General features: G+C 38.0%; 2 protein-coding genes across 2 annotated transcripts; one reads left to right on the top strand and one right to left on the bottom strand.

The window, feature by feature from the left end:
- The first annotated feature begins 437 nt into the window (after window positions 1-437).
- LOC110941495 (F-box/kelch-repeat protein SKIP11) lies at window positions 438-3,575 on the top strand. Its single transcript, XM_022183133.2, has 2 exons — window positions 438-997; window positions 1,420-3,575. The coding sequence occupies exon 2, from the start codon at window positions 1,897-1,899 to the stop codon at window positions 3,226-3,228; it is 1,332 nt and encodes a 443-aa protein (XP_022038825.1). The 5' UTR covers window positions 438-997; window positions 1,420-1,896; the 3' UTR covers window positions 3,229-3,575.
- Window positions 3,576-5,433: 1,858 nt separating this feature from the next.
- LOC110941496 lies at window positions 5,434-10,769 on the bottom strand. The gene is made up of 4 exons (XM_022183134.2): window positions 10,615-10,769; window positions 8,842-8,997; window positions 6,623-6,682; window positions 5,434-6,520 (listed from the first exon to the last, which is right to left on the bottom strand). The coding sequence occupies exons 1-4, from the start codon at window positions 10,687-10,689 to the stop codon at window positions 5,546-5,548; spliced, it is 1,266 nt and encodes a 421-aa protein (XP_022038826.1). The 5' UTR covers window positions 10,690-10,769; the 3' UTR covers window positions 5,434-5,545.
- Between the last annotated feature and the right edge of the window lie 1,900 nt (window positions 10,770-12,669).

Below are 12,669 nucleotides of genomic sequence, written 5' to 3'. Positions count from 1 at the left end.
GGGTACCGTGCATTACCCTTTTTTTTATTTGAAACATTAACGTTTGAGACTTTTAAATATTATCATATCATATTGTTAGATTAGATGATGCTTGAATTGTGATGATCTTTGCTTAACAACATAATATAATTGATGATATTTTGTGAAAAAAAAAACATTCTTAATTTTATTTTACATCTAAACCCGAAAACCTAACAACCCGAACCCGAATAACCCATACCCAAACAATCCAAACTTTAAATGGGTCAGTTGTCGGGTCAGTTTTTTCCAAGCAAAAAACCCAAACACTTCGACCTGAAAAACCCGAAACCCGAAAAAATAACCTGAATGCCTGGCCGAATTATTATTTATCTAAAAAACAAATAAAAAATTGGTGTGAAGACCGGCTACTACCGGTTTCCGGTCATCTCATGAACCTCTTAAACAACAGTTGAACACACGGAGGTGACTCGAACACAAAGTAAGAAAAAAAAAACCAGCTGGTTGTGGGTCCCATCAGCCACCGTCAACCGCCGTCTTCCTTCATTCTCCGATCTCTCAACCTCTCTCTCTCAATACCCATGTGTATATATATATCTTCATGTATGTATACATCTGTTCATATTCCATAAACAAAAAAAAAGTTTGAATCTTTTAGTGAAATAATGCAATAAAAACCACAATATAAAAAACCCTCTTGTTATTCCCTAATTTCTCTTACCCCAACAAATCTTAACCCTAAAAGCCTCTTCCTTTACATATTTCTAGAGAGAGAGAGAGAGAGGAGAGAGAGAAGAAAGATTTATACCCAAAACTCCAAAAGCCAAGTTTAATTTTTTTTTTAATTTTTTTTTTTTTTTTTGGGTTTTGTCAAACTTTGATAACTGAAGCTCTCACAAATACATATGTTCAGAGATAGAGAAAGGAAAGCATTGATTTTTAACAATTTCATGAGGTGAAAGAAGATATATATATATACATATATGTATACATCTATATGTATATGTATATCCAATCGGTAAGTTTAATACCCTTTTGCTTAATTAGTGTAATTTCAAGATTTCTAATGAATCAATCAGATCTAATTCAAGTTTCTTGATTTTCAAGAAAATTAAATTAGGGTTTTGTTTGATTCAATATTTTGGATTTGATTTAGGTGGATTGAGAGATCTGGAATTATTGTTATCAGATTTTTTTTTATATTTTTGTAGAATAGATTCGATTTTCTTTATTTGTGTTGCATTACAAGTTATTGCCATTTGTGGATTTACACCAATTTGATTGATTCACTGTGTTTTTTACTTTCTTTAGCTAATTAATTTATTTGTATAGATCTTGATATTATGATGTGTCTGACTCATCAATTTCTTTAATTAGTATGGTTTTCTGATATGGGTCTTTTGGTTGATTTGATAATTGTGTTCTTATTTGTGATTTCAGGTGATAAAGTTTCTTGCTTGCTGATCAAAAGGGGAGATTTCAAGAAATCTTGATTAGGGTTCTTCAGAAATCTTCAAAAGGTTCAGTCTTTTTGGGTCTGGTTCAACAAGTTTGCAAGAATCTTGATTAGGGTTCTTTGGAAATCTTCAAAAGGTTCAATCTTTTTGGGTCTGGTTCAAGAAGTTTTCAAGAATCTTGATTAGGGTTTCTTTGGAAAAACCGAAAAGTTTGTGTCTTTTGGGTTTGATTCAAGAAGATCGCAAGAAATCTTGATTAGGGTTCTTTGGAAAAACCGAAAAGTTTGTGTCTTTTTGGTTTGATTCAAGAAGATTGAAAGAAATCTTGATTAGGGTTCTTCAGAAAAACCGAAAAGTTCGTGTCTTTTGGGTTTGATTCAAGAAGATTGCAAGAAATCTTGATTAGGGTTCTTTGGAAAAACCGAAAAGTTTGTATCTTTTGGGTTTGATTCAAGAAGGCATGTTGGAGGAAAGATCTTTTTTGGTTTCGAGAAACTTCGACGGCAAAAGGGACGACGGTTGGGGTTTTATGAGTAATCGTAGGATCAAGAACATCGAATCTCATCAAGAGAAACGTCCGTTAGATATCGACGATGAAGAAACCATTCACCCAACAAAAACCCACAAGCAATCTCACGGCTACGATAATCTCGATCATGGATTTGGGTTTCTTGATCTTTCGTTAGTCTGCGTTGATCAATCCGACAACCGACGCCACGCTGGCGATTACTCGGATTCAAGCTCCTTAATCCACGCCATTGGTCGAGACAATTCGATTAGTTGTCTACTCAAATGCTCAAGATTCGATTACGGTTCAATAGCTTCACTAAACCGAACGTTTCGTGACCTAATTAGGAGCGGTGAACTTTATAGATTAAGAAGACAGAACGGTATTATCGAGCATTGGGTTTATTTTTCTTGCCATTTGGTTCAATGGGAAGCGTTTGATCCGATTAAACAACGTTGGATGAATCTGCCCACAATGTCGTCAAACACGTGTTTCCAATTTTCCGATAAAGAGTCTTTAGCCGTCGGGACTGAGTTACTCGTATTAGGGAAAGAAGTACTTGATCATGTGATATATAAGTATAGTTTATTAACTAACTCATGGTCATTCGGGCAGTTAATGAACGAGCCTAGATGCTTATTCGGGTCCGCGAGTCTCGGTGAGATCGCAATCGTAGCCGGTGGGTCCGACCCGAACGGAAATATCGTGAACTCCGCCGAACTTTACAACAGCGAATCTGGTGCGTGGGAAACGCTTCCGAACATGCTTAAGCCGAGGAAAATGTGTTCCGGGGTGTTTATGGACAATAAGTTCTACGTAATCGGAGGAATCGGCGGGACTGATATGAAACCGTTGACGTGTGGTGAAGAATACGATTTGGGTACGCGGGTATGGAAGGAAATCCCGAATATGTCACCGGTGAAAACCGGGGGTGCCGCGAACGCGCCGTTAGCAACCGAGGCGCCACCGTTAGTGGCGGTTGTAGATAACGAATTATACGCTGCGGATTGCGCGGATATGGAAGTTAGAAAGTACGACAAAGTACGAAAAGAATGGGAAACGGTCGGAAGATTGCCTGAACGGGCTGATTCGATGAACGGTTGGGGTATCGCGTTTAGGGGATGTGGTGATCGGGTTATCGTTATCGGTGGGCCGAGAACTAGTGGGGCCGGGTTTATAGAAGTGAATTCGTGGGTCCCGAAAAACGGGCCGCCTCAATGGACGATGCTTGGGCGTAAACAGTCGAGTCATTTTGTGTACAATTGCGCGGTTATGGGCTGCTGAAGTTGGTGTTCTTCATGGGCATATGATTCTTGATCATGGGTAACTCAACTATTTCAACAAAAAGTTTTAATCTTTTTATTTTATTTTTAATTGTTCAGGAGAAAAGAAAAAAAAAGAAGAAAAAAAAAACAGATTTTTACTTTTAAGATTAAAGATTTCAAGAAAGATAATCTTGATTATATTTCTTGAAGTTGTGATCAATCTCTCTAAGGGTTAGAGGATCTAATAACTTATCTTTTGTAGGTAGATTTTCATTACAAATGATCCAAACAGTTTGATCTTTTTATTATATTTAATTTCTTGACATTGCTCAAAGGGGAAATAAGTTGTTAATAACTCTCTCTCAAGTGTTTTGTGTTTGTTTCTAGTTTGTTCGGTTTGTTTATGCTTGTGTTCGTCTTGTGGATTGTGTTTACATATGCCTGCGGGTGAGCATGGTTCGGTTGGGTTGGGTTATGGGCTTAAGCCGAACCTATAACTGATGTTTCGGTTTTTAGATTTTCAAAATATTAGCACTCCTTTTAATCAAAATATTAGGTACAACATAATTTTCTTACATGTAATGTATTTTATATAAATAATATTAAAAAGTTACAAAGGTTGGTTTAGAATCAGCTCGATTAATTCGGTTATCTATACACATTCGGTTTTGGACGTTGGTTGCTTACGCCAGTGTTGGAAAAATCGAGATTAATCTAATCGGCCGGCCGCTGATTACTTTTTAAGTAATCAGCGGCCCTAATCAGCTGGAAATCCGGAAATTGGCGATTCCAGCCAAATTCTAGCGAGATTGTGACCGAAACCTGTAAATTCCGACGATTACTCATGCATACTTAAAAAACGGTCGTAGAATGGTTAAAACTTGTCTACATAAAAAATACATATAAAAACGTGTGTATATATACATAAAACTGAAAATTACATATAAAAATCCCAATCTAGTTAATTCCAATTAATCTCGATTCTTACAGCCATGGCTTACGCTGTTCGTCTTTTATAATAATGCCAATGATTCTTGGGACTACACCCATAACCTGAACCGAACCACTCTCAGGCTTAATCCATGAACCATGACTTTGGTCATGTTTAGGATACTGGGACTAGACCCTGGACCTAAATGGTGCAGTTTTGAGCCAAGGACAGAATCACTCGATACTGGTTCAGTCATTTAAAGCTTGTTCGGTCTCGAACGAGACCATAAATGGGTCCACACACTGTGTGATAGTGATTCAAGTAAGGCTGGCAAATCGTGTCTTAACAGGTTTCTGACGGCGCGTACAACATAAGTTTCAAACATGATTACGACTCGTTTAACTACTTTCTGCCTCATGTTTATAAAACAGTTTTATGTTTTATGTACAAAGATGAATAAATAATAGATCCTAACATTGTAATTATAATTATTTTAAAAATTAAAAAAGTCAAAGGGTGTATTTTTCAGTCAAACAGGTCTAATCGTGTCTTAACAGGTACCCAATTGCCAGCCCTGGATTCAAGTCTAGTTCTTAGCCTAAACAATTTCAAGTAATTATAATACAAGAGAAAAGAACCACCTAAAATTATCATAAAAGCTATTAATAAGTTAATAACCTTTTACTTCATAGTTATAAGATGTTAAACATATCAGATATGTGTAACGGGTCAGTACGAGTTCAGGTCAACTTGGGTATGAGTCAAAACAGGCGAGTTCAGGTCAACTTGAATACGAGTCAAAACAGGCGAGGTACGAGTTCAGGTCAACTTGGGTATGAGTCAAAACAGGCGAGTTCAGGTCAACTTGAATACGAGTCAAAACAGGCGAGGTACGAGTTCAGGTCAACTTGGGTACTAGTGCAGAGGACCAGGTCTAAAAGGGGTTCACTAGCCATATTTGTTAATATCAAAAGTCAAAACTCAAATATATGGAACATGATCAAATTGTAAGCCATGAAATCTTCCTCCGAGTCCGCATCAACCAAGGCATCTCAAATAACGGTCAAATAGCAGTCGATAGCACTGATAATAGCGGTTCAGCCATTGTGGACCGCTATTTGACACCAGTATTTTGGAAGAGCCCGGTAACCGCTATCCCACTGCTATTACGACACGTTTGGGCCGATTGTATAACTTGAGTAACCCGAACGAACGTATCTAGCGAAAAAAAATTCCCAAAGGGGTGATGATTACAACAAAAAACTTAAAAGACTGCAGCTTCAAGGAATTAACTAGAGTAACAATGTAACTTTAGATTTAATCATATAAAACTAATCTGTTTGCTGATAAAATCTCAGGATACACATCAAGCTACAAAAAATGAAAAAAAAAAAAAAAAAAACCATCAAAAAGGAAACCCTTTATGCTGAATCTTTTTCGCCTTTTCGGCTAACCGTTTTACATGTTTTGCATCCGCATAACATTTCATCAACATATTCGCGATCTCAGGAGGGTGACAATCAACATAAACCTTCAAAAACCTCTTTTCCGTCATCCTCAATGCGGTGAACACCTTGGGCCCGTTTATACTCGGGCCCAGGCCCATGTCATCGATCTTCGTCGCCAGAGTCATACGTGGTTTTAACCCGGTTTCCAAGTTTTTATAAATCAAAAACGGGTATTCAAGTACAACCCTAGCCGGTTGCTTCATACTCGCCACCACAAACGTCATGTTTCGTTGAACTTTGTCGATGGATAAAGTCAACAGGAGTGGCGACACCCCCAAAAGCCGAAAAATCTCGTCTTCGAAAAACCCGAACTTTTCCAAATTCGCGATTTTCTCGCGGATCGTTTCGAGGCGCGAAATCGCCATAAGCGTGACAACGTATTTATACATTTTCGAATCTTTTGTAATCCCGGTTTTTCTAATGTACTCCAACTTTTCAGCGTTTAATGACGTTCGAGGTATAATAGTCGGTCGAGAAAGAAGCATTAACGTTAAATCTTGACCCGCTATACCCATCGATTTGTACAATTCAACGGTGGGTATGATCATGTTATTCAAATCGTAAGTAAGAACCGACGGGTTTCTAAGAATGGCTTTTTGAAGAATTTCTTTCGACCCGAATAAGTGTTCGAGGTACCGAACGCGTTCATCGAGGCAATTGCTGAGGCGGCATTTTAAAAAACGGGGCCTACAGCTAATCATTTTGATCAAACCGGAAGATGTGAATCCAAGATCGTGAAGAATTTGGAGTTTCGATTGGAGTTTATCGAGTTTGGCTTTGTGGAGAGACGGCATACGTTCGAGGATCTGTGCGGTTTCTTGATCGTTACATCCCCATGCTTTCAATAAATCTCGACAGTTCTTTGGCGGTAACTGATACTCTTGGAGTAAAAAGGAAAAGAGAAAATAGATTAAGAATTTATTAAATATAATTATTGGTTGATTTTATTAAAAAAAAGAAGTTGGAATTGAGACCTGATCTTGTTGCGGTTTATGGTTCTCGTCGGGAATGTTGGAATGTGCATCCGTCGTCACCTGGAGAAGACATTCAACAGAGTTATTTTCAGCTTCAAAACCGATAAAATTATAAAGAGTAAACTGCCATTTTGGTCCCTGAGGTTTGGTTACTTTTGCCACTTTAGTCCAAAACTCAAACCTTTTGCATCTGGGTCCCTGTGGTTTCAGTTTTATTGCCATTTTGGTCCAAAAATGAAATCAGATCATACTTGTCTTACAAAATCCTGCAATTTTGTCATTTTCCTCAGGGGCAAATCAGGTCATATTTGTCTTATAAAATATGGTATTTATTTATAAAAAAGAAATGATCATTTTGCCCCTGCATAAAATGACAAAATAACAGGATTTTATAAAACAAATATGACCTGATTTCATTTTTGGACCAAAATGGCAATAAAACTGAAACCACAGGGACCCAGATGCAAAAAGTTTTGAGTTTTGGACTAAAGTGGCAAAATTGACCAAACCACAGGGACCAAAATGGCAATTTACTCAATTATAAATTTTGAAGATACTTTTTAACGAGTAAAATGCCATTTTCGTCCCTGAGGTTTGGCCACTTTTGCAACTTTCGTCCAAATGTTTGTTTTTTCGCATCTGGATCCGAAAGGTTTAATATATTGCCATTTTCATCCGACTCGTTAACTCCGTCCAATTTTCTCTGACTTAGTACTTCCGTCTTTTTTATTTAACTTAAAGGGCCATTTGGTTTTTTTTAAGGGTATTTGGTCTTTGTACATAAAGTGAAAAGACCGAATTGCCCTTTAAGTTAACAAAAAAGATGGAAATACGTCTAACTTAACGGAGAAAAATGGATGGAGTTAACGAGTCGGATGAAAATGGCAAAATTTCAAACCTTTTGGATCCAGATGCAGAAAAACAAACCTTTGGACGAAAGTCGAAAAATTGACTAAACCTCAAAGACAAAAATGGAATTTTTCTCATTATAACTCTCTATTCTTTACGAACCACATAAATCTTTACAATATGATTTTTTAAGTTTTCAGGTGATAACATCAATCTATATACAATGCACTACGAATAGAAAAATCTTGTAATGCAAACCATATAAACGTCAATTCGAATTCTAATCGGCTTGTCAAAGAGTACATAATTTGCAAGTAACTGGGTAATTTTTCGTTAATCAGTCCATTAATCGCTAGTCGGACCTAGTCGGCCAGCCAAAAATCGGTGATTCTGGCCAAATTCTGGCAAAAAAACTGTATATTCCGGCCAAATCCTCTAAATTCCGGCCAGTTTCCAACCAATATATGTGAATTCCAACAATTAACCTTGTATGCTTAAAAATATGAGTTGAGTAAAAGTTAAAACCTAGCTACTTAAAATATTGACCTATAAAAATGTGTACGTGTATACATAAAACAGAACATTACATATAAAAACCCGATCCGATTAATCCCGAGTAGTCGCTAGTCACCGGCCGACTAGCGACTAGCGAGTTCTCCAACCTTGACGACACGTGCACCTTCATCTGAATTCAAAGTTGTCAATAGCGGTCGCTATGGTCACTATAGCGAATAGCGCGTATAGGTCAAAGGTCGCTACAGGGTATGTAGCCACAAACAGCGGGATTTCAGCTTTTTTTTTTTTAATATAAATAGCGATAATGAAAAAGTATATCGTACATTATGGCTTAACGTACTTCACGTACAACAACGTGCGTGATTTGTTCTATAACATGCGTGATTATTGTGTTTCAACATGCGTGATTTTGGATTTTTTAGTTATAACATGCGTGATTTTAAAATGAACGTGCGTAATTACCTGTCGTACGTGATGTACGTTAAGCCGTAATGTACGTTAACCTTCCTCTAGCGATAATATAGCTGGATTTTAGGTTTTTGTTAGATATACACGTAAAATAGCGTATATACCAGGGTATTTTGATATAATATACATATAAAGTTTTTTTTCTCTTTTTTTTTTAAATTTCTAGTATATCGCTATTCACCACTAACAACTATGCATCTGATCACCTCTCACCTCCGCTCTGGCCTCAGACAACTCTTATCGCCTCAGAGCATGCCTAACGCTTTCTACAACACAGAGATAAGTTTTCAAGTCTTCTAATTGTTACATAAATCCTAAAAGCCTACTCGTACTAACGAACCGTCATAGAACAACATTTACAATGACAGAAAGTCCGAAACACATACCTTCATTTCAACGACTCGTTTATCGCTCAACCCCAAACACGTCGAAAACGGAGCTCGTAACCAATCCGTCGTAGTTAACGCAACATCACCACCAATGAAACAACTAGCCTTATGTACCAAATAATCTTGGTTAACCAACACACCAAACCATCTCTCCTGCAATATCACATAATTTACAAAAACAAGTTAACAACACAAATCAATCGACATAAATTTTCAACCTTTCATGAAAAAACAGTAGCAAATAGGGCTGTAAACGAACCAAACGTTCGGCGAACCGTTCGTGAACCGTTCGGCGGGAAGTTCTTTTTGTGTTCGTTCGTTTATTAAACAAACGAACACGAACAAGAAATTTCGTTCGTTTAGTTAAATGAACAAACATGAACAGAGGTTGTGTTCGTTCGTTTATGTTCGTGAACGTTCGGTAACGTGTTCGTTTGTGTTTGATACTTCATTCGTGTTTTTAGTTTTTATATTTATTTAAATACTTTAAAATTCCAAAAAAATAAATATCTGATAAGTGTCGGTGTATTATATATTATGTTCATGAACGATTGTTTGTGTTCGTTTGATTCCATTTGTGTTCATGAACATTAGTTTGTGCTCATTTGTGTTCGTCAACGTTCGTCAGTGGCGGATCTAGAATTCCGACCAAGCGGGAACGTTTTATAAATAAGCGGTAACGAAATCGAAAAAACGTCAAATTTTTCCAAAATTCACACTAAAAATGTTAAAAATTTTCCGACCAAGCGGTAGCGGAGGCTACCCCTTGCTACACTATACATCCGCCCCTGACGTTCGTTGCCTAAAATTAACAAATAAACACAAACGAACACGAACAAGTTCATTTCCTTAACAAACGAACACGAACATAAAATCTTGTTCGATAAGTGTTCGTGAACGGTTCGCGAACACGTATATTTCTTAATTGTTCGTGTTCGTTCGGTTCGTTTGCAGCCCTAGTAGCAAATGTGCCACAAAATATCCTAAACAAACATATACACACACCATTAATAAAACATAAATAATTATAGGCAAATTGGAAACAAATGATCCCACCTAACTCAACTTGGCGGATAATAATCCCAACTCAGTTATTGGCCGATAATAATCCGAACTGGTCAATTTTTTTTTTTTTTTTTGTAAAATAGTCCGTCGTTAAAATAGCTTAACGGAGTTAAGTTTTTTCCGAATTACAAACCGATGTTTTAGGGCTTTTGATCAGAACGAGGAAACGAGTCGATTGATGTAAAACTTACCTCGAAATACTGCCCCATCCCATAAAAACGGTGCTTCAATTCGGGTGTTTAAACTTCCAATTAACAAAAATCAAGCCATTTTGAGCACAATTTCGAGGTAAGTTTTACATCAATCAATCGACTCGTATCCTTGTTCTGATCAAAAACCCTAAAACATTGGTTTGTATTTCGGAAAAAAACTTAAGTCCGTTAAACTATTTTAACGTTTAACGGCGGACTATTTTACAAAAAAGGTTGACCAGTTCGGATTATTATCGATAATTGACTTGGGATTATTATCGGCCAAATTGAGTTAGGTGAGATTATTTACTTCCAATCCGCCATAATTATATATCTTATTTTAATCCAATAACATGACAAAATTTAAAACCCTAAATTTCTAGAAAACTTATGAACCAAAACCCTAAATACTGAAAAGGGTAACTAAAAATCGAATCTTTTACGGATAACAAAACCCTAGAAATCTATACACAATGTAATCAGCATATTTTTGTACGAATTGAAATGAACTTACGGTAAAGAATGATGAGAGGACACGTGGCTTATGCGATAGAAGAGTTGTGGTTCTTGATTTAAGACGAATCGCCATTGTTGCGGCGAGAATGAGCTTCTGGAGTTCAGAAACGATAAGGTAATAAAAGTTGTATGGGGTGAAATGTAATTTGTTTGAAGATTAAGGGGTGAAATGAAAGTTTGTGCAAAAGTTTATTGAATTACATATGGCCCAAAAGCAGACACTTGGTGCGGTTTACGACTGTAAGATTATTGGGCTTTCAATAAATTGGGCCTATCACTAATTTCTCGCTAGTTTTGGGTAGAGGTGCACAAACCTGGTTTTTTAAATACCCAGGTTCGGGTATATACCCGAGTACGGGTATGACAGGGTTTTGATTTTTCGGGTATTGGCCATACCTGGGTTGGGTTCTGGTTTGGGTCCGGGTATTGGCCATACCTGGATTGGGTTCTGGTTTGGGTCCGGGTATTGGCAAGAAAATCTATACCCTGTGTACCCGGGTTTGGGTTTCGGTTTTCAATACCCAGGTATTAGAATACCCTATTTTCGGGTGCATGTAGGGTTCCGGTATTGGTCGGGTAGGGTTCGGGTATTGGTCAGGTATGGTTCGGGTATTGGTCGGGTATGATTCAGGTTCAGATGTAGATCGGGTTTTTTGATTACTTTTTTTGGCATAAAACATTGATATATGATGGAAACATTTATTTATACATATTGTATGCCTTGAAATCTGCTCAAAAGAGCCTCACACAAGCTCTAAACGTTCAAAAAATGTTGTTGTACACAACGGGTCTGGGTATTACGAAAACTCGGGTACGCTAAAAACCTGGGTACGAAAAAACCCGGGTTCGGGTATTGAATAAAATATGCATACCCGGTCCCTACCCTACGGGTAGGGTCAGGTTCGAGTTTAAAAAACCTTGTTTTTTCTAATACCTTTTTTTAATCGGGAAAAGGTCCCATAAAGCTAAAAATCATTAGTAATACCTTTTTTTTGTTTTCTTCTCCGTTGATTCTTTTTTTTTCCCAAAGATTCTACTTCTTCACACACCTAACTGTTTTTGTAATTCTCTCACTTGACCTTCAAATCTCAAGTTTCTTGATAGCTATCATTGGATGACAGGGAGGTGGGGTGTTCCTTCCTTGTGGGGTTTGCGCCCACAAGGTGTTCGATGAAATGCTCGGAGTAAATTTTCAATGAGCTACGGTTCAAAAAGCCTTTGAACCGTCGGGTATTAGCTCTAGTTTCGTTCTCTTTTTCTTGTTTTGGGTGGAGACATTGCCTAAGTGTCTTGGCTGAGGTTGTCCTCATTTCGGTTTTTTTAGGCCATGTCGAATGGTTTTTGGCCTTGCCCCTTCAAGGGGTTCCATTGTTGCCCCGATGGGGTTGTTGGGTCTAAGGGGATCCCAAGGCTTATGACTCATATTAAACGTCACCATTTTGGTTCGGATGATAGAAAAGATACTTTGAGACGTGCCATTGCTGAAGACCCTAATCTTTTTACCTCTGTTTGTGAAGCCCTTAGGTTGTCTGAACAATGGTTGTGTTGGGAGTGCATGTGCCTTCACTCTTTCCGGCGGGGGTGTCACCATGAAGATCGGGTTGTTCGGTTTGTGCCATCGGAAGTGGGTGAGTTGGGGTTTATTGTGGGGGCCCCTAGACCGTGTGTCGCATCGGAGGTTTCCCCGTCTGGAGAGGTATGTGTTGATGTTGCTTTACTTGACCGAGTTTTCTCTCTTCCTATTAAAACTGTTAAGAGCATCCCCTTTAGCTGTCGCATGGCGTTTGCCCAAGCCTTAACCACAGCTTTGGGTAATGTGGTGGCTATGCCTGATTCGGTTGATGCATGGATTCGACTTCTACTATTACCTCGTTGTACCTTGCGTGTATTTACGCCGGTTAGCCGCCAGGATAAGAGGTCGGGCAACAGGAAAAATGGTCAATGTCTTAGTATACAGCGGGCGTTGTCCCAATGGGGTGACCGTGAGGGGTTTGGCATTCTCATTAAGTCTTTGTTTGCTCAACCTGTGAACAAGGGTCCGGAGGGATTTAAG

This window comes from Helianthus annuus, unplaced genomic scaffold (genome assembly GCF_002127325.2).
Source record: "Helianthus annuus cultivar XRQ/B unplaced genomic scaffold, HanXRQr2.0-SUNRISE HanXRQChr00c030, whole genome shotgun sequence".
NCBI lineage: Eukaryota > Viridiplantae > Streptophyta > Magnoliopsida > Asterales > Asteraceae > Helianthus > Helianthus annuus.
The sequence above is the reverse complement of the archived record's forward strand: the minus strand, read 5'-3'. Positions and strand labels throughout refer to the sequence as shown.

Excerpts from the sequence above, each read along its gene's own strand:
- LOC110941495 (XM_022183133.2), top strand. The coding sequence starts at position 1,897 with ATGTTGGAGGAAAGATCTTTTTTGGTTTCGAGAAACTTCGACGGCAAA.
- LOC110941496 (XM_022183134.2), bottom strand. The coding sequence starts at position 10,689 with ATGGCGATTCGTCTTAAATCAAGAACCACAACTCTTCTATCGCATAAG. Across the intron at positions 8,998-10,614 it reads TCCTCTCATCATTCTTTACC|GAGAGATGGTTTGGTGTGTT; the intron begins GTAAGTTCATTT and ends GTGATATTGCAG. Across the intron at positions 6,521-6,622 it reads ATAAACCGCAACAAGATCAG|TTACCGCCAAAGAACTGTCG; the intron begins GTCTCAATTCCA and ends CAAGAGTATCAG.